We start from the raw sequence: 26,299 nt of genomic DNA on the forward strand, positions 1-26,299 counted from the left end.
GCTACCACTGTGATATACATCTTATTGTCCAAACCACGCATATCCTCTGTTGCGGGATGTATCCTGAACTCGGAACTCTGCATCTCCTCATAGCCAAGATTAAGGTACTGTGTTCAGTAGGCCTAAGTGGGTTCTTGTAGCTGCCCTGCGCTCCATCGTGGTTGGCCTGAACTTGTGACTTTGTCCTGGTCTGGCACAACCAGATAACCAAAGTTGGCTCTTCGGGCCTACTTTCACTTAAATATTTAAAATTGCATCTTTCCAATTCTAATGACTGGATTTTTGCAATATTGGCCTTGATTTATTTATTGAAAAATTGCTTACTTTTTCTAATTTAGTTTGGGATTCCTCTTGTGCTGTGTTTTCACATTATTACTATTGGACTTGCCCCTTTTTACAGGGTCATCCCTAAACTTTTTGCCTTTCTCATAGCCTTTTTTCTGACATGGTGTTGGTGGTTCTAGGACTCTGGGCACTTTAGCACTGCTGTCCAGTGTAAAGTGTGTGTGCTCTCTGTGTTAAATATGATAAGAATTGGTCTACACCTGTTTTGGCCTATTTAATTTACCTGTCAGACCCTTGTAAAGTGGTATCTCAAAAACCCAGGGCTGGTAAATTAAATGCTACTGGTGGGCTTGCAGCGCTGATTGCGCCACCCACCAAAGTAGCCTTTCAAACCTATCTCAGGTCTCTGCCATTGCAGGGCCTGTGCGCGCAGTGTTACTGCCGCTGTGATGTGGCCCCTAAAGTGTTTGCCATGTCCGTGACGTCCCTTTTACTACATGTCAGTCACCCCTAAGGTAGGCCCTAGCTAGCCCTATGGGCAGGGTACATTGACGGTAAAAGATAGGACATGTACCTTAAGTGTGTGGCATGTCCTGGTAGTGACAAACAGTTATTTTGGTTTCTCACTACTGTGGGGCTGCCCTCCCATGGGAATGCATTGGGGATTCCTTGATAAGTGTTTCAGTGGTAATTCCTGATATGAGAGGAGCAGCATGGTCAAGTTTGGTATGTTTGGAATAGTAATAATAAATGCTACGCAATGGTGTGCGCAGATTTATTATAACTATTTTAGAAATGCCACTTTTAGAAGTTGGCATTTCTGTGTGCTATGTGTCTGCCTGCCTGATGTGGATTGCATGTCTGACTTTGGAGTGACAGGGGCTGGTGAGGTGTGTGTGGCTCCAGGAGGGGCAGGGTGAGTCAGCGCTAGGCTGAATAGGGCATCTGCATTTGGAGTAGTGGGTGGAGTAGTCCCCTGACCCTGAAGAGACCTGTGCCTGCCTATGTGAATGCTGGCTCCGCCCCCCTGTGGTGTGTCTGATGGCAGAGCCCCCATCTCATAAAGGAGGGTGTGAGCACTGTACACAAAGTGCTCCACACTCCTCAGAACCAGTTAGGACTGGTTCCCCCCAAGTCCTGTGCCAGGGCAGACAAAGAGAATACTGGTATAAGTACTGGGGCTGTGACCCCATGAAAATGATGTGCTGTGTGCTGACTTGGAACTAGTGGCCGGCAGTCTGCTGGACTGTCAGGAAAAACCGCCATCTGGGGCTCCCTACTTGTGGGGGTGAAGATGCTGCCCTACTGAGCCCCGATGTGCTGGCCTGCATGGGCTAACTGAACTGAGGAGAGACTCTATCCCTAACCTGTGGGGCAGTGCTCTGGACACTGGCGGGATGTTCCCCTTGTGAAAAAGCCCTGAGGCTGCCGCCCCGGCAAGCGTGGAACGCAGAGAGCACTTCAGGGTTCTTCTGGTGTACCATATACGCGAGCCTCTGTCTTGGGCTTGTGTTGCCGCACCTCCCCAACCGGAAGTCAGGCGGTTGTTGCCTTGTTGAGTGTGTGGCAGGCACTCGGAGCCACATTCTTTTTCTTTTTCTGAGCCAGAGATAGGGGCTCCAATGCCGCTTATAGCTGGGTCTGTGCAGGAATTCAGGCAAGGCTGAAGCCTTGTTGTGGGCGAGCCCGGTGTAAGGTGGAGCCGGTGCCTCACGGCCTCCTCACCAGCAATCACCGGATATGGTGAGAAGACTGGGGAAAGCAGAGAAGTCCCGGTGAATAGAAGCGTTGCCCTCTGAGAGAGAGAGCCTGGCGGGGAGGTGAGTTCCCCAGAGAAGAAGCCTCATTGACGGAGACTCAGCTCCGTGTTCGTCACAGCCGCACAAGGTCAACGTAGTTAGCACCGCCCTCCCTGACTCTGGCAGAAGTAAGGTGGGGTCTGCAAGAGCCAGTGGAGACCGGCCCGGGTGCTTCTAACAACCTCTCTGCACCCCCCAGCAACCTAGGACCTCGGTGTAGTGAGGCGCATTCTTCCTTAAAGGGTATCAGACCTGAGCGGTCCCATAGGTGGTGTACGGTGCTCCGTTGGTGGGGGCCAAACTTTGTATTACAGTCACGGGGGATCCAGAGAGGTAGCCCTGCTTATGAGAAAGGTTAGTTTCTCCCTGCGTCCCCCCCGTGACTGCACATACCTTCGGGGTGGGCACTGGAATTCCCATTGGCAGGTCGGGGTGAACTCGCTATGGAGGTCCCGATCCGGGTTGGCCCCATGCATTACCGCATTTACTGTCATGGGTACCCAGGAGGCCCTGACACCTACGTGGGAAGTTGAGTTACCGTATATCGCCTAGTAGAGGTGCTTAATACTGCGGTGTCCTATATTTACGGTGTGACACTTGGTGTCCCATGTTTACAGTCGGGATGTTGAGAAATGTGTTGTGCTAACCTCACTTACTATAGGAGCCATGCCATGTTATGCCTCAGTGCCATATGGTGATTACAGTGTTTTTCTAGGGTGTTATTAGACAGGATGTTTACAGTTTTGCCCTGGTTGAAATGTAGTACTATGGTGTATTGCTGGCTATGTTTAGTCATTCCCCTAATGTGTGCACTCCGCCAGTGTAATGTGCAGCAATAAGGTTTATGCCTAAGTGGGGCATGATGTGTTTGGGAATAACACATTGCTGACTACTATGTATGCCTAATGTGTTTATGCTAAGTACAGTATTTTATCAGTAGTTACTGGCTGCTTTGCTAACTGTGCATTCTGATGGTTCTGACAGTGACCCAATTGGCCCTATAATGTATATAATCCCCTGTAAAGTCATACCTAGTGCCAGGTGGCACAGTGTACATATGTGATTGCGTTCTAATGTGTTTTATGATAATACAAAGGCTATTTTTTATGTAACCTTGTGTGGAGTTCCTTTTGTGGTGTGCCTAGTGTGTTGCTGCTGTGTGTGTAGGTTGCGCAAACGCTTTACACATTGCCTCTGAGATAAGCCTGACTGCTCGTGCCAAGCTACCAAGGGGGTGAGCAGGGGTTATCTTCAGCGTGTAACTCCCTTGCCCTGACTAGAGTTGTGGTTTCTGCCTGGCTTTGTCGCAAGCCGTAGCCAACCAGAAATCCCATTTCTAACAATTACTGTTTGAAGTGTTGCACAAATATTTTACTCATTGCCTCTAAGTTAAGCCTGACTTCTTGCACAAATATTTTAATCATTGCCTCTAAGTTAAGCTTGACTGCTCTGTGTGAAGCTACCAGAGGGTTAAGCACAGGTTAATTTAGGGTTTGCTTGTGACTACACCCTGCCACGAATTGTGGATGCTGCTTGAGTAGGGTGTCACCCCTTTAACCAGTAACCCAATTTCTTACAGCCGCAAAAATGTAAAAAATAAAAAAATAAAAATGATGAAACACAAATGTCTAACATTTACCCTTAATGTGAACTTTATGCGTATTCTAATTTAGTGAGCAATAGTTATTGTTTAACATTCATTCTGCAAGGTCACACCTCTGGGGCAAATGTATCTTTCAACAGACATAAACATAGATATTCCACATTGTCACTGACTCCAGTACATTACACACCGGGGATATTTACAATAAAATTTCACAGCGCGGGATTACTCAAAAATTGGGAAATCTGCAATTTAAAAGCAGGGATATGCCGTATTTACAAAAATACTGCACACCCCTGCATTCCCCCTAGTGCTGGTGCTAAAAAAGCTGCTGAGCGCCAGCGCAGGCACCCTTGCGCCATGCTGCAAGGGTGCCTGTGCTGCAGGGGCAATTGTTTATGTGCTGGAAGAGACACCTTCCTGCATATAAACACTCTTTAAAGGTGATTTTCAGTTTCTATGTGTGATGCAGAATGCAGCACACATAGAAAGAGACAAATACGGGGAGAAATTAATTATTTCTCCTCACATCTCCATCTTAAGACCAAGTTTTACCTGACCTTAGCTTTTGACGCTGCCCCATCCTTGTAAATATAGGGCAGAATCAAAAAGCAATGGCAGAAAGCCCACTACAATACCCATTGAAGCATGAAAATGGGCCTTATTTACAAAGCGGTGTTAAAGCCACGTTACATGGCTAGGGCCGGTTTGTAAATAAGGAGAGGGGGATATTGCCACCAGAATGTCACTAAAAGTGATGTTCTGGTGGTGATATTCCCCAGTAAATATGCCACACCATGTTCTCTTTTCTACAAAAGAGGTGTTGTCTTTTAGGGCAAAGTTCAATTACCACGATCTTTTTACATACTGATTATGAGCAAAGTCAGTGATTCAAAAACAAATGTCAACCTTTACAAGGATTTGAAAATCTCCTTAATATATTTCGCAGTCCACCATCCCACGGTGTCCCAACATATGGATGTGGAAAGTTTCAATAAAGTGGTCACTAAATTACAAAGATAAGCACATGCACATCGAATAAAATGCATTTCCATTTAATACTGGGACCGAGAACTAAAGGACCTATTATATAATGGGCGATATTAAACTGCTTATGGCAGTTGCAAAGTGATATTGTTCCATCTTTTCAAATTATTGAAAGGAGTAGCTAACGTTTGCAAAACTTAACTAAAGTGAAAATGTAAACCATAGCCATAACTTCATCTCCCATAAATCTCATTTGTATGATAGCTTCACACTAAATAATATTGTAAAAACACAAAAACACAATCTAACAACAGTCACTTGTCATATGTTTGGAATTTGAGGTCAAATTTTAGCGCAAATGGTGACCAATTAGATGATGTGGCATAGCAGCATAATTTTGGGAATTTCACATAACAAGCATAACACTAAGGGGCCGATTACAACTGTGGGCTATTGGACCGCCGACCGCTATCATGGCAGTCAGGAGACCGCCAAACAAGCAGTTGGTGGTTCAACCACTGGATTAGGATCCGACCGCTGCGCTGGGCAATTTGTATCTTTTCACGGCGCCTTGTGCTGCAGGCTAGGAAAAGGACCGCAGCACAAGCTGCTGTGAAAAGGAGCACTTCCTGCACGTCCTGGTCTTCTCAATGTATGTTGTGTTTGTCACCATCTCTTTAGCGCCAGGACGCCTCTTGGCTGCGGCATCTGTGCGCTTTATAAAAATTATATAACATAACATAACATAAATACTATTAAGCCTAAAAACAAATTCTTAGTGAATGTGCCACAAGTCTTGATATTTTGTTAGCTGTACATCACAACATGATCACAATACTCATTGTGTGGTTCTTTCGCATACTCTACTATAACAAACATGTTATATAGTCAACAATCCTATCAAGGAGGAGGAGCCTAGCGCGCAACCAAGATGGCCGCGTAGGTGCGAGGCTCCCGAGGACCTCCGCATCCTCCTACGATTATCCTGAAATTATCCTGCCCAGGATGAGGGGACTATGTTGATGAACCTGAGCTGAGGTGGCACCCGTTTCCCGCTTCCGAATCGGACCTCGGACACCGGAGTGAGCACCGATTGAGGTGTGCGGCCTTCCCCTTGCCGGACCCCGGATTTGCGCTGTGGGGTGATCCAGTGACAAAGTGAACAACAGCGGCAGGCAGGGCCTGGCGACTCGCGTACCCCGCACTTTCGCTTTCGCACCACCTTGTCGTCTCTGCGAGGTTGGGTCGCGGAGCCCTTGGTGTTGGTGTGGTGTGGCCTTGCTGGGAGACCCTGCCTGCCTGCAGGCTGTGATCCACCCCGCTGCTCTGAGGGGGCCCCCCCGGAGCTCGTGGCCCTGCTTTCCTGCCCTACACGACGTGGCTGGTGCGACTGGGAGACTGGTGGCCATGGCCACGAAACAAGATGGAGACCGGGCAAAGACCAAATCGACCCGACGTGGCGCCGTCCATCAGGCCAACAGTATTGACCGCTATACCCTCCAGAAGGGATCTCCCGATGGACCGCGCAAGTCCCCTGAGAGCCCTCCTGATGCCCCAGACCTGCCCGCAGATCTGACTCTGCGAGATGTTATGGGCGCCATTGCCGAGATGAAGGCCTCGGTGGGCCAGCGGTTTGATACACTGGCGCAGAAGATTGACTCGGTCCTCGTGGATGTTGGCCTGGTGAGGGCCGATCTTTCCAAAACCAACGACCGGGTAGAGTCTTTGGCCCACACCGCATCGGGCCTAACGACAGATGTGGCGGCCTTGCAAACAGAGGTGCGCCGGCTTAGTCAGGCGACTGCGCTTATGGATCGACGCCTGGAGGACTCCGAGAGTCGGGCACGGAGGAACAACATCCGCATTATCGGGGTGCCCGAGGGACGCGAGGAGGCGGCGGCGGATCTCTTTGTGGAGGACCTGATTGCTACCCATCTCCAGCCACGGGGGCTGAGCAAATTCTTCGCTGTGGAGAGGGCCCACAGGGTTCCCGGGGGAAGGCCGAAGGTCGGAGCCCCTCCGAGACCTCTCATCGCCCGGATTTTCAATTTTCGGGATAGAGACGCTATCCTGCAAACCTCCAGACTGCATGGACCGGTCAAGCTTGACAATATGGAGGTTAATTTTTATCCTGATTTCACCCCAGCGGTCCAGAAGCAGAGACTGAGCTTCCTAGGCGTCAAACGCCGTCTTCGGGACCTAAACCTCAAATACGCCATGCTTTTCCCGGCCAAGCTGCGTGTGGAGGTGGATGGTCGCACGCACTTCTTTGATCGTCCCGAAGCGGCCGGGGACTGGCTGGATACTCTGCCCGGGGATCGTGATCGGGGGGGCGGGGGGGGCGGCGGGGGGAGACGGCACGCTGGATCAGGACTGAGGGTCTAATATTGGGCCTCACTCTGGACGAAAATGATGCCACTTTTGATTCTGCGTTAGTTTTTGTAAGTTCCCCTCCTATGGAGGTTGTGTTGGGTCTATTGGGGGTTCTCCCTCCTCCTCTAGGGGGTTTAGTTAGTCTAACTATATATGGGGCGACAGGCACACTGCACGTTGGGGGGGCTGTTTGGGCTCATGCAGGGGTGCAGGGAGGGGGGAGTTCTGTTGGGGTGGGTGGGTAGGGATGGGGTGTTGTTCGTTTTTATCACAAGGCAAACGTATTATTGTGTTAGTTCTAAAGTGCTCTCCGGGGGACGTATGATGGCTTCTGTATATGATGGGGGGTAGGGAACTAACTTTGTTGTCTTGGAATGTGAATGGACTGGGGGACAGGATCAAACGGGGTGTGGTCCTGCAGTTTTTGAAGTGAATCTCGCCCGATGTAGTCTTTCTGCAGGAGACACACCTCATTGGCAACTCCTTCTGCGCCATGAATCGGCGTGGCTATCGCCTAGTGGCTCACTCGGGCTTCACGTCCGGCTCACGGGGTGTGGGCATCATGGTGAAGAACTCGCTCCCGTTGGAGATTGATGAGGTGCTCCACGATGACAGGGGACGTTATACGGTCTTGGTGGGAAGACTGGAGGGCAAAGTGGTTGTCTTTGTGTCAGTATACATCCCACCGGGGCTGCAGTCGACCACCTTTGCGGACCTTGGGCGCCTTCTCCTTGGCCTTCCGGGGGGGCTTTTAGTTGTGGGGGGGGATTTTAATGCGGTGGTATCTGGGTCTTTGGATCGTCACCCCCCTAGGGACCTCCCCCGGGCACAGGCTTGGCTACCCGGCCTCTTGGATACATTTGGATTAGTGGACTGCTGGCGTTTAAAACACCCCACGCAGCTGCAGTACACTTTCCACTCGGGAGCCCATGGTAGTCTCTCACGACTAGACTATGTCCTTGTCCCGGCGGCCTATGTTGGGAGGGTGGGAGAGGTGCGCCATTTGCCACAGGGTATTTCGGACCACTCCCCGCTCCTACTGCACTTTGATGTCTTTCCGAGGGGTGAAGGTAGGGTGGTCCCAATCAATCCTTGGTACCTGCGCGACCCCACCATTCGCGCTGAATTGATTAAATCCCTTCAGCGATATTTTGATGAGAATGTGGGGTCTGTGCCTTCGGCCGTACCGCTATGGGAGGCCTTCAAGACAGTACTCCGAGGGGAGGCCCTATCCCTTATTTCCCACGCCCAGAGGCGCGAGCGGGAGGAGGTGACCCGGATGGAGGCTGAAATAGCCGAGTTGGAGGGGAATTTAGAAGGTGGGGTGACGGATGCTGCATTACATGTCCTCCAACTCAAGCAAGCGGCCTACAGGGCCCTCGTCACGGAGGCGGCCAGGGGCCTCAGTAGAGAGCAACAGGGGCGACTGTATGATGTGGGTGATAAGGCTGGTAAACTTATAGCGTGGTTGGACAAAAAAGAGAGAGCGAATCGTGTGGTCCCGCTGATTGAGAAAACGGATGGTGTGTGTGTAACTGAGCCAGAAGAAATTGTCTCCTGCTTCGCGGATTATTTCCATGGGGTGTATTCCCCGGTGTCTCCCTGCTCGGAAGAGGATTCCCGTGCCCTGCTCAGTGATATCGCGCTGCCGTCCCTTTCCGGGGAGGACAGGGTGTCGTTGGACGCCGCTCCCACCTCCGACGAGATCGCCCTCGCCATACGCTCGGTCGCTTCCGGCAAGGCCATGGGTCCGAATGGTCTCCCTATCGAGTTGTACAAGTTGCGACCGGATACGCTGGCACCCCACCTCCGGGCTATGTTCCTGGCGGCACACTCGGTGGGCTCCCTCCCGCCGGACCAGCGTCTGGCTACAATCGTGGTCATCCACAAGGAAGGGAGACCTCGGGACCGGGTTACATCCTATCGGCCCATTTCGCTACTGAATGCGGAGCCCAAGATTCTCGCCAAGGTACTGGCCAATCGGCTGGTCGGCGTGGTGGGCGATTTGGTTCATCAGGACCAATCTGGCTTTATTCCCCATCGCAACACAGCCCTTAATCTGCGGCGTTTGCACGGTGTGCTCGCACGTGCCCCGTTCATACGGGAGCCGGCCATTTTGGCGTCCTTAGACGCCACCATGGCGTTTGACACGCTTGAGTGGCCATATATCTGGGCGATGCTTGCGAAGTTTGGATTTGGCCCAGGGTTCATCAGTTGGGTCAAATTTCTGTATTCGGGCCCATTGGCGCAGGTGGTGGTGAACGGAAGAGTGTCGGCTCCGTTCGGGCTGGGCCGGGGCACACGGCAGGGCTGCCCCTTATCGCCGCTCCTCTTTGCACTTGCCTTGGAGCCCCTGGCGGAGTGGCTGCGGTGGGAGCCTTCCATCCGTGGTCTCCGCTGGACCCCTGAGTATGAAGACCGCGTATCCCTATACGCTGATGACATCCTCTTGTACCTAGCTTCCCCACGTAAATCAATCATAGTACTGGTTGATGTTTTGCATTCATTCGGTCGTAACTCCGGTCTGGTCATCAACTGGGCTAAATCATGTGTGTATGTTCTCTCTGGGGAGGCTCCTATCCTCCCGCGGGGCTGTCCGATCCAGGTCGCCCCGCAGGGATTTAGGTACCTGGGTGTCTTCATTACTCTGGACCCGGAGGCTCGGTATGATCGGAACTTGCTTCCCCCCCTCCAGCGTCTGAAAGAGGATGTCGCGCGCTGGCGGCGTTTGCCGCTTTCGCCGCTCGGCCGGGCGGCATTGTTTAAAATGATGTCGCTGCCGCGTTTCCTATACGCGTTGCAGAACACTATGGACCTCGTCCCAGCGCGCTACTTCCGCGAAGTGGAGAGTTTGCAGCGCCGCCTGCTCTGGGACGGGAGGCCACGTATTGCCCTGGCTAAGCTGACGCTCCCCTGATATGACGGGGGGATTGCCCTCCCGGATATTAAACGGTATTATTGGGCCTCCCAGCTAGCTGCGATTAATCAGGGCCTATATGGGCCCGCCTTAAACCCGGCGTTTGAAATGGATAGGATGCTACTTCCAGGTGGTGACCATAATCGAGCGCTCTACTCTAGCGCGCCCGACGCTCGCCTAACGGGCCCCACGCGTGTCATGGTGCGAGTGTGGCACGCGGCCAATGCTGCAATGGGGTGGAAGGACAGTTTGACCCGGGCGTCACCACTATACGCATCTGAGCGGTTGGGCTCCTTGTGGACCTCGAAGGGCTTTGAGAAGTGGGATTTAATAGGCATTAGCAAAGTGGGGGATCTCTGGACGAGGGGAGGATTTAAAACGTTCGAGATGCTGCAGACGGAATTTCAGTTGCAGGGCAGCGAGTACTTTCGGTATTTGCAGGTCCGGCATGCGCTGGGCTCCGTCTTTCCGGACGTTGCCTCCATCCCGGAGTGTTCCCCCCTGGAGGATAGAGTGCTGGATGGACACGTCCCTGACAGCACGATCTCACTGATCTACAAAAAACTGATCAACGACCGCTCAGACTTGTTGACTGCCCTTCGTGAGGCTTGGGTAGCCGATGGGCTGGAGCTGGACGACGAGGACTGGATCTCCGCGGTGGCCTCCCCGAAAGAGGTGGCCATACCGGCTCGCCTTCGTTTCGTCCAGCTCAAGATACTCCACAGGGTCTACATGACGGGGCCAAAGCTCCTGCGTATGGGCTATGCTGAGGACAGTTTGTGTAAGCGTGGGTGTGGTGCGCTGGGGACTTTTCTGCATATCTTGTGGGAGTGCCCGGAGGTGGAGGGGTTCTGGCATGGTGTGCATGAGGTGCTGCGAGTGGTCACGCATGTGGCGCTGTTGACCGAAGCGAGGAGATGCCTGTTGAATGTGTGGGAGCCTACCGATTACTCGGTGCCGCAGACGTGGTGGGTGACTCTGGGGTATATGGTTGCCAAGCGGGATATTGCCCAACTGTGGGGATCCCAGAGGCCCCCGACTGTCTCGGCCTGGAAGGAACATATGGATTGGTGCATGTTTCGGGAAAAGGTGGTGTATGTGGCGAGAGGTAAGCCTGCGACATGGGTGAAAGTATGGGGCCCCTGGAACGCCTACCGCGGGGGAATCTGTGCTCCACCGTTATTGCCCGATCCGTCGCCGGCCCTGTCCCCTTAGCCAACTCATCCCCCCGGTACCTGGGCATTAGGTGTACCCAGCCCTAGTTCTGATCTCTCCCCCCCCTCTTGAGATTCCTATGGATGGCTAGGATCCCCCCTCTAGGGGAGCACGTGTTGCTATTTCCGATTGAGGATTGCCTTGTGGGTTTGTTTGTATTTGTTGTTCTTTAAGTTTAAAATGGAACCGTATAGTGGGGTCTGGATAGTGTGGCTCGCAACAATGTTACCTCCTGTGCATACTCGGCCGCAGCACCATGTGTTTTATAAATGTATATCGTATGCTCCTTTTATTGCTAGCGGCCGGCCGGAAGGTTGTAGGCCCATATTTGTATATTTTTTGAGTTTTGTAATAAACGGTTTAAAAAACAAACAAAAAAAAAACCAATCCTATCAAGGAGGCAGAATGACATGGTTGGACACTGCTTTCCATTCTATATTCAGTCTAGAACTATCAAATATGTCACTCTGACCACAGACTGTAGCACTGTTTATCAACATGATCATATTTTCTATATCTTTCTTCATTTCCCTGGATGTTTGCAATGTACTTCTGTTCTATTCAATCTTTCTGTAGCTGTATTGCCATACAGTGCTATTATCTACAAAACGTAAAGAGCTTTGAATCATCCATGACAGGAAGTGCAGCTGGTTTTTATTTAAAGCAATTTACATGGACTGTATATGTGAAATTTACATACGGACATGGAAAATAAGGAATAGTTCCATCAACAAAAATGCTCAAATCTCGTTCTGCAGGATATAGTGCCTTAACAGCTTTACCCTTGCCCTTCTAGTAATTGCCTTTCAACCTATAAATGGTGATTTATTTAGAAAACCTATGCATTCTGCTGGTTTATAGTCACTTACTTCTAATGTACAAACCCTCTTCTTTTTTTTATTTTGCAGGATCATCAAAATAGATCTAGATATTAAAAACAAATCCATAATAAATATGTTAAAATATCAACTCATACTTGTTAGACCTGGCCACTGGCATAACGACACTTGAGGGGGCCTCCCCTCTGGGCTCAATCAGGAGCTATACAGCCAGAGTGCTATGCTGAAGGGGCCCCCTGGAGCTAGGGGGGCCCCCCACACTGCAGGGGCTGCGGGGGCCTGTGTTACACTCCTGGACCTGGCTTGTCCAGCGGGTTTATCCACAGACATTTTGGTTTGTGGCCTCCTGGTTTGGACCCTGTTTTTTGGGGGGTTTTAGGACTCTGGGCACTTTACCACTGCTGATCAGTGCTAAAGTGCATATGCTCTCCCTGTAAATTGTTATGATGGATTGGTGATTTCATGATTGGCATATTTGATTTACTGGTAAGTCCCTAGTACAGTGCACTGTGTGTGCCCATGACCTGTAAATCAAATGCTGATTGTGGGCCTTCAGCACTGATTGTGCCACCCACATGAGCAGCCTGTAAATGTAACTCAGACCTGCTACTGCAGTGTCTGTGCGCAGTTTGGTACTGTCATGTCTCCCTGGCAAGTGCAACCACTTGCCAGGCCCAAACCTTCCCTTTTCTTACATGTGAGTCACCCCTAAGGTAGACCCAAGGTACCCCTGTGGGCAGGGTGCAGTTAATGTGAAAGGTAGGACTGCCCTGATGTGTGTGGCATGTCCTGATAGTGAAATACTGCCAATTCTGTTTTTCACTATTGAAAGGCTATATTCCCCATTGGATAGAATGGGAGTTTATGTATAACATCTTATAAATAAATCTACCCATTGGGACAAAATAACAAGCATTTACAATGCAATGGTCTCGGCATTGGTAAAGTTAGAGCTATTGGCATTGCTCATGACATTATTTTTGTTTATGTTTTTGTTTTTAAAACATTTAAAGAAACAGCATTGTCATGAGCAATGCCAATAGCTCTAACTTTAACAATGCCGAGACCGTTGCATTGTAAATGCTTGTTTGTAAATCCTTATGTAAGCCCAGCTGCAAGTGGATTGTTATTGGTCGATACTTAAATCTATTTTGCAAACCTAAGAACATAAACCTATTTTGACTTGCACTTGTTACGAACATCCATTTCATAACTTTGTGAGTCAGATGTGTCAGTAAAATTAACTTCTGGCATGGATTTTTAGTCACTTCAGAAATAGTTTCCTTTCCGTTCACCCTAGCTAGCCTCCCTCCAGACCAACTCTAGAAAATTCCCCTAAACTCACTGGATTGTTAGGCTCTCTGAGAAGCCGCACCTGCGTCGCCATGCAAAATGAATGATACACCACCAGGCATCAGTCTTAAATTCCAAAAACATATGACACCCAAGACTATCCCTTTCCCTAGTGCAGAAAGAGCGCGCGCCTATGTCGCGCCTTCTTCAATGCAACCAATGACAAACGGGTTCTCCAACAAGGCACTACTTTTCACCAATCAGGACTCTCGCACGCCACCCCACGCGGTCGACGCGTGCTAGCATACCTCAGAAACGGGAAACTCTCTAATTGCGGGGAGGGGGGAGCGTGGTTACCCTTGCAAGGGTCTCGAGAGTAAATGTCTGCCATTTTAAGGTCATGCAGTTTCAGTCGATCCTCTCCTTAGAATTGAACGAAACTGCCTGACTTTAACATGATCGACGGTGCCGTACGCGCCTTGCTCCCACACCGTTTCTTTGTTTCATCTTTGACGGTATGCGCGTGACGTCACAGCATAATAAAAACACACTTTTGTACACACACTTTGGCGGAAGAGACGCTTGAGAGTAAAATAATGCGTGGCTCTTGTCTCGTCACAGCCCCGCCCCTTTGTCGCCTATGGACTACTTTGACACATGGTGAAAGAGTCCCCACTTTTCCGATGTGTTTGTGCCCCAATCCGGATGTAAACATCCCCAAAAAGTATTACTTTTCCGTACTTTTGTATGTTTTATACGAAGCCCTATTCTCTCGGAGTGAAGACGTGACTGTTTATTTAACATGTTCCCACGTACCACCTCAAATAATCCCCGCGCTCTCGCCTCTCTTTTACTCGATTACGGTATATGTTAACATATTTTGAGCATGATGTCTAGCTCAACAATAGTTAACAGCAAAACACATTTGAGTTTATGTCGAGTTTGAACATTATTTTCCCGAAATTTCTCAGCACTTCCTCTATCCGTCGCGGAAGAATACAGCCATATCCTACTCAATACCGCCGACTGCGGCAATCAGAAAATGACAGTAACGTGTTCTGGAATTAGTAGAATGACATATCAGACGTCACAAGTAGGGTTTCATGTTTTTAACAAGGCAGAGCAAAAGGCACACCACTGCCTTTCTCCGAGGTCAAGAAGAAATGCCTCGGAGAAAGGCAGCGGCATTTTCGGATTCGGGGGCGTGTTTGTCTTTTCTCTCCTCCAGCCATTGGCTGGAGGAGAGAATGAGACTTTCTTTAAAAAACACGCCCCCCGATCCGAAAAGGACGGGGCCTGATCTGAATGACGGGACCTCTTCTCCAATGGCTGGCCAGCATTCAAGAGGCCAGCCAATGGAGAACAGGGGAGAAGAGGGGCGGGTTCAAGCCCCTCTTCTCCAAGTCATTAAATCTCGCGAGCGAGACTGCGCAAGCGCAGCCTTCGCTAGCCGAGACCTAAAAAGATGGAGTTTAGTATGTCTGAACTCAGAATATAAAAAGGCATCTTTTAGTAAAGTTGATTTTTATATTGTGTGTTTGAAAATACCACTTTTGGAAAGTGGGTATTTTTTTGCTTAGCCATCCTGTGTTCCTCTGCTGGTTTGTGGATTGACTGCCTGGCTTTTGGATGACAGGGGCTGGGGATGTGCATTCTCTCAGACGGCCACCGAACCAGAGGGCAAATGAATTTGTGCTATAAAAAGTGGGGCCCAGACCCCTGAACTTTAGATTACTGCTGAACTAAGGAATCTGCGTGGAAGAAGAACCGGGAAAACAGGAGGAGGCGTACTGCCCCTGTGCTGTGTGCTGTTGGGGTTGGCCTGCAGTGGTTGCTTCTATCTTGGGCAGGGAAATGACTGGACTGTGCTTTCATCATCCTGCTGTTAGAGTTTTCTCCAGGGGCTAGTGCCTCCTGTTGGAAGTCTCAGAGATAGAAAAGACTTCAAAGATCATTCTGGTAATCAAGAGGAACCTTTGCCAAGGAGAAGAGCTGGAGCAACTGAGGAGAAGTACTGCCCCTTTGCTGTTTGCTGTCTGGGGTTGGCCTGCAGTGGCTGTTTCTGCCAAGGAAACAAGAAAGGACTTTGCTGTTTGCTGTGTCCCCTGCTTGAAGAAGATCTCCAAGGGCTTGAAAGAAGAGCTTGCCTCCTGCTCTGAAATCTCGGGGACACACAGGCTTCACCACCACCACCTAAACTTCCTTGCTGGGAGTTCTGACTTGCTAAGAGGTGCCTGCTGCTGTTTTGCACCTCTGGAGGCTGTTTGCCGCCGGGAGCTGGAAAAGTAACGCAACAACGAGAAGCGTGACGCATCTGAAAATGGTTCTGACGCATCGCCAAAGAGATCGCCGCAGCAACCTGGGCGCGGCTCGATAGATTGCCACACGCCGCATCAAGTGCACCGATCTCTGAAGTCCGAGAAAACCAGACCGATTCCGACGCAAGCCCTGCTGCGCAGCTACAAGAACCCACGAATCATCCAGATCGTCACACAGCATCGAGGCGCCAGGGCTGTCGCATCATTGGGGGACACAGTAAGAATCCGACGCATCACCTCCTCTCCAGTAAGGAACCAACGCATCACCTTCCCTGCGCAGCAGCAAGGAACTGATGCATCACCTTCCCCAGAGCAAGGAACTGACGCATCACCTTCCCTGAGTGTAAGGGAACCAACGCATCACCTTCCTTGCACCTTTGTTTGTGTGTGTGACTCATCCAAGGTACTGTGTGTGAAAAGTGTTGCATCTCCATTTGAGAATCATATTTTTAGGACTGTATTATGGATTTTTGACATTTTGGTCTTGTTTGGTTTAGATAAAGATTACTTATTTTTCTAAATGGGTGTGGTGTCCATTTGTAGTGTTTTCACTGAATTACTGTATATGTTCAGAAATACTTTACACTCTGAGACAAGCCTGTCTGCTCGTGCCCAGCTACCAAGGGGGTGAGCAGGGGTTATTTTATAAGTGTATCCCCCTTACCCTGACTAGGAAGAAGGGTCCCTATTTGGACAAAGGTGCAAGCCATTGCCAACTACAGACCCCCATAAATAAATATATAATTAAATACATGAGTACATTATGAACAGCCAACCATTTCATCAAGACATCTGTCTGTATGTGACCCCATACACAGCTGAACCATTTGGAAGGTTGGCTTCCTTTTCTCTGTTTTTCAAAATGCTATATGTTCAAAACTTATTGCTTTTCGAGGTACGAGCAAGTTGCAATTGTACTATGTAAGAAATTGGGTTACTGGTTGAGGGGGTGAAACCCTACTCAAGCAACGACCCCAATCTGTGTCTTGGTGAACCATGAAAGTCACTAAATTAATCTGTGCTTAACACTCTAGTAGATTGGAACAAAAGCAGTTGGGCTTAATTTATTACCAATGTATAAAGTATTTATGCAGCACTTCAAACAGCAATAAAGTGAAACACAAAACCAAAAATGCATTGTGCAGCAGTGGTTCCAATGAGCTGCGGGTGACAATGCAAAGTTCTGTATCAGGGATTCAGGAGAGCTGTGGGGCTGTGATGTGGGGTCCTCCATTATGAATGCATCGTGCAGTTGTGGCTCTGAGAAGTTTTGGGGCTGCGATGTGAGGTCCTGCATCGAGGATGGCATAGCGCAGCAGCAGTTCTGAAGAGCTGTGTGGTCCTGTGTCGCTCAGTGGTGGTTCTGATACAGAGCTGTGAGGAAATTCGCCTTGCTGTGCCAGTTCTGCCGAAGAACCACAGCTGAGCTGGCAGAACACCTTCAGGCCTACGTCCAAGGGTCCAGGGACGGGGTGGCACCATTTGGCAGACAAGACTCATAGCAGGCAGAGTTCAGGTCCAGAGTTCAAGGTGGTTGGAGCCTTTTCTGTCCCTGTGGCTATGATCAGGAGGCCAGCCAACTAGCATTCCTTTTCACTCAAACAACAGGGCAATGGGGCAGCAGGACGGCAGAGTAGCAGTCCTTTAGCAGCACAACTGTTCTTCTTCTGAGTCTTCCACAGGTCCAGATGGGTACTGAAGAGGTGGGTCTGCGAGTGCAATATTTATTACCAATGCCATGTTTGAAGTGGGAGAAGCTTCTAGAGTTTTTCCCTACAGAGGTGTTTGGGATCGCAATCTTCCCTGTACTAGCCCCATCTTGTCTGGGGGCACTAAAGGCAAGTGCAAAACTCTTTAGGAGTGTGCTGAGGCAGAGTGTATGTGATGTGCAAGTGTGGTAGGTGACAGCGGCACCCATTGATCAAGTCAGAGATGGCCCATCCTGCCAACACCTATTCCCCCTTTGTCGCACTGTCTGCAAGTATTACACAAAGACCAACCCCCATCTAACACCTAGTCTAGTCATGTGACCCAGGATACAGGCTGCAGGCACCAAATGGTGGAGACAGGAAAATGCTAACATTCTAAAAGTGCCATTTTCAGAATTGTGACTTAAAATCCTCATTTACGAATAAAGAGTGTTGTAAATTACAATTCTTTACACACCAAACTCAATATTCCTACCTCCTACCAATTTAAAGTTACCACTTAAGAAATGTCATAAGGTAACCTAGTGTTAACCTATGGGGGAGGTAGACCGTGCAATAGTGAAACATTAACTTAAGAGTTTTTCACTACCAGAACATTTCAAAGTTAAAAGAACATGTCCTACTTTTTAAATACAGCGCACCCTGCCCAATGGGTTGTATAGGGCCTACCATAGGGGTGTCATATGTATTAAAAAGGAAGGTTTAGGCTTGGCAAAAGGTTTATTTTGCCAGGTTCAAATGGCAATTTAAAACTGCACAGACAGGCTGCAATGGAAGGCCTGAGACAGGTTTAAAGAGGCTACCTAATTGGGTGGCACAGTAAGTGCAGCAGGCCCACTAGTAGCATTTTAATTTACAGATCCTGGATACATGTAGCACTAATTTACCAGGGACTTACAAGTAAATTAAATGTGCCAATTGGGTGCAAACCACAGTTACCATTGTTAAGGGAGCTTTAGCACTGGTCAGCAGGTTCTATGAACTCCATTTTCTCCAAGGAAGACAGTAGCAGGCTTCTCTTTCTTCTCTTTGTTCCTGTCTTCTTCTATGTCAAGTTGTTTTCTTATTCCTTTGAGGTGGGTTAACCATTTCGTAGACCGGGTATAAAAATGAGGAAGCTACCACTCACCAGCACCAGAAAACCTACTAAGGCTTATTCTGGCTCCACGTCATTTCCCGGAGTGATAGAAGGCAGCCTCATAATTAGAATGCTAACATCAAAGACACCCTCATACCAGAGATATGTTTTATTACATGCATGCTACTCTTAGAGATTGATTAAACCCAGATCTGTGACTAGGGGTGAATGTTTTGCCAATGTGCAACATTCTGTCCATCATCTTGTGTGTTTTGCTGTGCGCCCTATGTGGGAAGGGTATGCCCAGACATGGGTCCCGTACTCACTACGCCACTGGAGTCAAGCTGTCCTGGCTGAAGAGGGTTGAAACCCCGAAACCGGTCCTAGGATGCTTGATTACGGTCCAGGGAAGACATGGCTTCGGCAGTTCGGGCTGGACTGTTCCTATGAGGCACAGGGTCAAGACTGATTTGCATATGGCCATGTCTGAACTGGGGTGGTGGGGTGAGCAAAATAACAATGGATTAAACCCAGATCTGTGACTGGGGGTGAATGTTTTGCCAATGTGCAACATTCCGTCCATCATCTTGTGTGTTTTACTCTTAGAGTTCCTGCAAGTCCTTTAAGATGTCAGCCAGTCACATTTTATCTCTCCTCCCCCTGCATTCCTCTGCAACAGTGGGTGGATGGTCTTGTATTTTTTTTTTCCACTATGCCTGTCAGGAATCCTTCAATTGGCAGCTGCTTTCACAGGCATTTTGTTTCCCCAGGGGTGTGGAAATTCGATTGCTTGTAAAAGCAAAGTAAAAATATCCTACTTTTTAAATACCATTCATCCTTCTCTATAGGCGTTTAGGGCCTACCTTAGGGTGAGTTATAGGTATAAAAAGGAAGGTTTGGGCCCGGCAAAGGTTCTATTTTACCAGGTTGAATTTGCAGTGTTAGACCTGCACACTCAGGCTGCAGGGACAGGCCTGAAGACATGTTTTACAATTTTACTTAAGAGATGGCACAATAGGTGCTGCAGTTCACTAGTGACATTTATCTTACAGGACCTGGGTACACTGTATGCAACATTCGGTCTTTGTACTTCAATCATATTCATTCCACTTCCACATTTGGTAGTCTGGTCACTGAGGTGGAAGTTCAAGTTGTGATTCAATAAATTGCAACAACACATGTCTTAATCAAGCCCAAAAAGCAGAAATGAGAATGCATAATATGTATTGAAATGGGTCTTACAAACAGCAGTACACTGATCTAGTACCTACTAGGGTCCTAATGCTGCTGCGTGGGCTGGTATTTATGTATATAACAGGGACTTATAAGTAAGCTAAAATGCCAATCAGGGATTGGCTGATTCTACCTGTATTTTGGGGTTAAAGTACATGCACTGGGCGTCGGACGGCTCTGCCCAATGTTAAAAAAAATCCATGCACCAAAAATTGTGCGGTGACATACAAAAAAGTCCTTACATTCCTCAAACGGGACAAAACTCACAATGCAGAGATATTAGGTTCCATATTTATAAAGAAATGTGCAGCTCCCCGTAGCCATGCCTTACAAAGGAAGGAAAGGTTGCTGCTCACATGTGAAACACCAACTATTTAAAAAAAACATCTGGAGGCGCTGTTTCCTGCTAAGGGTCCAGTTTACACTGTGCTGATTTCTCAAGTTAATGAATGCATGACAGGAAATAAAGCACCCTGTTTAATTTCCCTGATAAAAGAAGACAAATCAGCTACAGTGGATATCCGCTCCCACCACCGATAAAGGCTGGCACTTGAAGAATATCTCAAGCATTTCTGCAGCATGTGTGCGCCATTACTGCCAAGTAAGACTCTATAAAAGTAAATGAGGTTCAGGAGGCAATGTCTGCCATTTGCAGATCAGATGTGTGATTGAAGAAAGTTAGCCCGCCTCGTGCGAGGCCGCCCAATGCGGAGCGAAGCGACCAAATTAATATCCCGAGACACAGCGCCATCCATCTTAGCTGAGCACTTTCTTAATGTGAAGAGACAGTGTTGCTTGAATCGTTTTGCGTATCGGCTTGTGGAAGCCACATCTGTTTGCAACATTTACAAGGCTTGATTTGTGGAATAATCAAAATGTTTTTTCTGTCATTAACTGAGTGTTTATGATATGTCACGCTTCTTCCGTCTCCTTCACGGCAGCCTTTCCTTTCTGTAGCAGCAATTTCTTTCTCATTTGTTTATCAACCCTCTGCATATGAGATAAGAGTAAAAAATCCACAATGCCTCAGGTACCATAAATAATCTTTTTATATTTTGTACACCACTTCTGATGGGGGTGGCATCACTTCAACGGCATCACAGAGGTAACGGAAGTGACATCACGGGGTATTGTCCACTGTAGCATGGAGGAAATAGAATTACATGACCTTTGACCTCACTGATGAGTCACTGTATATATGTATGTTGGCTTCTAGATAAGGGTTCTACAAAGTCGGTCCTGGAGGGCTGGATCCATACCAGATTTTTAGCATATTTCCATTTACATAAATGTAGTTATCTTAAAAATCTGGAATGGATCCGGCCCTCCAAGACCCACTTTGGGAAACCCTGATCCAGATGGTTAATAAACAGTGAATGAAAACAGGTACAAACAGAGAGGTACAAAATCTAGCAAATGTGTTTCATTGGCTAAATTACTGACCCTTGGCTAAATTACTGACCTTGGAATTTATAGGGCAGGATATTAATCCAGGGGCCGATTCACAGAACTAACTTAAGACAAAATCACAGAAGTTAGGATTTTGTCTTAAGTTTGTCTTAAGACAAACTTAAGACAGACTTAAGACAGACTTAAGACAAACTTAAGACAGACTTAAGACAGACTTAAGACAGACTTAAGACAGACTTAAGACAGACTTAAGACAAACTTAAGACAGACTTAAGACAGACTTAAGACAAATTTAAGACAAAATCCTAACTTAAGTCTTTCTTAAATCTGTCTTAAGTCAGTCTTAAGTTTGTCTTAAGTCTGTCTTAAGTCTGTCTTAAGTCTGTCTTAAGTTTGTCTTAAGACAAACTTAAGACAAAATCCTAACTTCTGTGAATACCAAAAGTAGTAAGTTTAAGATTTTGTCTTAAGTTAGTTCTGTGAATAGGGCCCGTAGTCATTTAGTCGTAACTGAAAATTACATGATTCTTGGCAAATCACCTACTTTCCCTATGACTTAAATTGTAATTATGCAGAATGCAATGGTGCAGCCTAAAATATGTAATAGTTTGTTACAACACGGTCTTTGTGTAAATGTGTTCTTTTATGTTCTCTCGGCATTAGTAAGGCGCTCCAGTGCTCCCCAGTTAGCTTGGTACAGAAATTCCAATAGGACATCCTTTTATTTAAAAGACGATAGAATGAACTAACCACGGGAGTTCAAAACTATTGCTACCCCCTGCTAACAATTAATGTTGCAAAACAGATGACACATTTTAATACAAAATAAATCCATCTGATGTCCGAGTCACGTTGAAAAGTTTACAAACTGAGTTCTGCCATCACGCTCACTTTTCATCAGTACTAGCTTTTTTAATGCCAGCAACATCTTGCAAAGTTTACGATTTTCACCCTGTGCGCAATTTGCAGTGTTTCCATGTTTAATTTGGACTTCAAGTATGGTGATTTTCATCGCATTATGGGTAGGGTGACAGCGTCTTCACAGGTTATTATCGACACCGTTTCCAGTCCTAGACTTTTGTATGATAGCCTAATGCATTCTGGGTGATGTAGTTGTGCTTTGCTTCCGTTAAAGTAATAAGGCTAACACACGTGGCATCAATGATTTGTAGATGAAAAGTTCAGGACTGGGGATAGTGTCGGTATTGAGTTGGTCACCCTAGTTGCAGAATCACAGTGCTCGCTTGGCAATGGTCACATTCATTGAAACGAGCCATAATGGAAAATGTACACTGACGTTTCTCTGCCGGTTTCTGTTTGCAGAATGTTTCTGTGCACATTAGTGTAGGCATGCAGACTTTTCCTCTTCAAGTTCACGTTTTGCAATACGCGTGGACCAAACACTTAAATTCTTTGTGCAAATGCAGCGAAGTGCAAAGCTTTGCAACCTTTCCAAAGTTGCACTGTTTTTGAGAGAACCTTGTAAAGGTGGCAAAAAGAATTTCAAACATCTAACCTACCAATATTTGCATTTTGAAGCATGATTGTTGAATGAATAGATCACCTAACGCATCCTTGTAGATTGAGACCTGAGAAGTAAGGCAGCACCCTTCACCACTGTTCAAGAGTTGAGCTAACATGAAAGGATGACACTGATTTGACTCTTGAGCATTGTAGCCCATATACCTAGAAAGGTATATGGGCTACAGCAGGCTTTTTGAAATGAATATGACTCAAGTAAGACAAACTAGAAGGTCTCTACACTTTTTAATCTTCATTTCTTTTCCTCTGTCCAGGGAGCGCGCTCTGAACACATCCCAGCCGGGGTCACTTCAGCTGACTGTGGGGAACCTGAGCCCGGAGGAGACGTACTTGTTCAGAGTGGTGGCCTACAATGAGCGGGGACCAGGAGAGAGCTCTCTGCCGGCAAAGGTACCAACGCAGCCTGAGTGTAAGTACCTTCCGATCAGTGGTAAATTTGAGCTGGTGGTTTCCGGTGTTCGGCACCAGCACTTAATTGTCAGCACTGGGACCTGTGACAGCCTGCCACAAGGTGGCGTTGACTGACTAATTTAGAGATGACCACATCAATAGTTAATTATTAACTACATTTATGTTAAAAATGTACATTACCTGCCTCCCAAGCTATTCTTAATAGCTTTGGGGGCCTGAAATAGTCCGAATTGTCACACTTGTAGGAACGTGAATGTTAGCACTTGTGTTGTTACTATCATTGGCTGGACTGGCAGGGGCAATATGTGGCACAAGGTGCAGTGGCCTCCTGATAAGAAACCCTTGGCACTTATTTATTTGCAAATTAAGCACTGCTTCAAATGGTTGGGTTGGTTTCAAATAGAAGATAGCTAGAATTCTACCAGGAGCAAAATGATGTTTATAGCTAAAGTACTATGGCGCAGATTTACCATCCTTCATACAGAGGAATGCTGCAAGAAAAATTGCAACTCTGCATTGCGCGGAGTGCAGAAAATAGCACAGCAACAGATGTAAGAATTGCCAAGCGAAAACGGTACCCATGTTTCTTTTGCTAAATCTGGCTGTTCTGCATAAAGCTCAGCCTTACTCTCTGCCTGTGGCGCAAAGGCTAGCCAGAGGTGTCTAGCCCAAGATCTGTACTGGAGGCATAATACAAAGTCCCAAGTGTAGAACACTGCACAGAGAATCTTCTGACGTGTAAGAGGTGTACTTTAGGGTATGGTATAAATGATGTGCATCGGTATGTCTGGTAATATACCACTTAAACCACTACCTTGAACCTAATTTCACTAGACATGGGGATTTGGGGAACGCCAGATCACACTACTTTAGTCCATTTGATTTTGTGTCAAAACATATGGGGCCATATGTTTGTACCTTTTTAAGGTCTAAAATGGCCAAATTCTCAGGATCGGGCCATTTGCAACCAGAAAAAAGGCTTTACCTATGTACCAAACCCTATTTGCGATTCGATAACCTATTACCAAATCTTAAACAGGGTTTGCGATTCGGCGTTAGGAAGGGGCATGTTTAGGGCATCCCTTCCTAATACCAAATCACAGCAGTAAGTAACAATATTTTGCAACTGAAATGCAGTTGCAAAACATTTGCGTTTTACCACTAACCGCAAGTTGGTGATAACGCTTCACAAATGAGAAAAGGTCCCCAAGGGACCCCTTCCCCTTTGTGAATGGTAGTACAAAAAAGTTTTCAGAGCGGGTAGTGGTTCCACGGACCGCTGTCTGCTCTTAAATGAAAAGAAAACATTTTTCATTTCTTTTTTAAATGCAACACATTGTCCTTTAAGGAAAACGGTCTGCATTTAAAAAAAAAAAATGATTGCTTTATTTAAAAGCAATCATGGACATGGTGGTTTGCTGACCCCAGCAGGCCACCATCCCTGTGATTTTAGCGATTCCTAATGGGTCACAAATAGTGACCTACCTCATTAATATTCATGAGGAAGGTCGATTTGCGACCCCCTATGCATTGCTAAATGAAACTCATGGAGTTTCATACATTAGGAATAGTAATTACCTAATTGTGATTGACAGAAAATTGCAATTAGGTCATCGCTATTCCTATTATTGATACATGTGGCCCATGGATTTTCTCTAGCCCGGCCAAGACATATACCTTTGCATTCACTAATTGGAGTTGGCCCTTAGCTTTTGTGCATGAAATGTGATCCTTGATGTTTGCTTCCAGCACTTTGTCATGCTTTGAGCTGAATGAATACCACTGAAAACCTCTAGGACATATGTGTCTGTGTTTGAAGTAATGGTTGCTATCCTTTGGCTACTTTATGCAGGGGTGGGTAATGAAATGGCTTTTATTTGATTTCATCACCAATATTTGCACTTTCTAAAATATATAGGGCATCAGCCCATGGGGTGCAGCAGACGTCTAAAACAGTGCAAGAATTTGCAGCACCCCAGGCAAAATACATTTTCAACTTTCTGGAGAACCTCCGAAAGCCCAAAAAGGCGTGTTTTGGTCCTGCAGCTGTAAAGAAAATGGGTCCCCTGCTTCAAGATAACCTACCCAAAGCAGAGATAATATACATAAATGTTAGAAAAGACTAGGGCAACTATAACTTAATGCAACCAAATAAGAGGCACATACTGAGATAAACAGAGAGGCATGTGAATACAACAAATAGAAAAATATTCTTATTTATTTTTATGATAAAAAAGAAGGTAGCACTATATCTATAGAATATTCCTTTTACAAAAACACATAATCATTGTGCATAATTACCAATGGGAGGAATGTAATTCATTTTTATATCTTTCTCTCACATCCTCATACATACATGCGTTTGTACATCTCTCATACAGATTGATAAGGATAACATCAGTTATGATCATCTACCCTGCAGAAAAATATAATTGTTGTGATATTATAATAATCGTTACACAATTGTGACCTAGCCGATATGAATATTGTTCTACACACGCGTTTCGGCTGGCCTCCTTCTCCAGGAAGCCACACAATGAACAATCCAAGGGGAGAGGAGAGGAGCTGGCCTCTCGGACATGACGCTGAACATTCTGTGATTCTGGGCAAATCACTTAATCTCCCCGTCCCTTACAAGAATGAATGCGTGTCCTCATGTAACGCAACAGGTGCTATGTAAAGCGCTCTGATACCCGATACCAGGTCAAGTTCGTGCTATATAATACTCCATTAAAAATCCAGCATAATATCTGATAAAATATTAGGCTCATGATCCTGAAAATGGAGATTACAACTGTTCAGTTTTACAATGTTCTCTGAGTCCACTAAAATGGTAGATATCTCGCAAAGACTCTGCTAGTTCACGTGTATTCAGGAGGGCGTTTATGGTGATGTCCCCATTCATTGAAACAAGAGGTTAAATATAGTATGATGGAAAGATGTCCAAATGGAACTGTGATGGTCTCAAAAAGTAATCCGCAGAAAAGCACTCAACGGAGATGTAGAATCAAATTAGGTGAACTCCGTTAGTGGATCGTGGCCTCAATTAATTTATGTGGATACGGGGCCACTAACGCAGAGATTTTTCTATTTTTTTGTATTCACATACCTCTGTGCTCGTCTTAGTATATGCCTCATATTTTGTTGTATTAAGTTATAGTTGCCCCAAATCTTTTCTAAATGTTTTTGGTCCTTCTGCAGTTACTGGGTGCCACCTGTGCTGCTGCCTTGCCTCTCCTTGTGGTAGTGCCAGCCCTGCACAGAAACCTTTTGTATTCACATGACAT

At 47.0% G+C, this 26,299-nt stretch overlaps 1 protein-coding gene across 5 annotated transcripts in view; it reads left to right on the forward strand.

Annotated features, from left to right (window-relative positions):
• The window catches only part of DCC (DCC netrin 1 receptor), a 1,201,728-nt gene that overhangs the window by 899,776 nt on the left and 275,653 nt on the right, over positions 1-26,299 (forward strand). For all 5 annotated transcript variants that reach the window (XM_085629855.1, XM_085629864.1, XM_085629892.1 and 2 more), the window contains exon 9: positions 22,856-23,010. In XM_085629855.1, the coding sequence (XP_085485981.1) occupies positions 22,856-23,010 (155 nt within the window). The remainder of the gene's footprint in view (positions 1-22,855; positions 23,011-26,299) is intronic.

Source organism: Triturus cristatus, chromosome 2_1, assembly GCF_964204655.1.
Source record: "Triturus cristatus chromosome 2_1, aTriCri1.1, whole genome shotgun sequence".
NCBI lineage: Eukaryota > Metazoa > Chordata > Amphibia > Caudata > Salamandridae > Triturus > Triturus cristatus.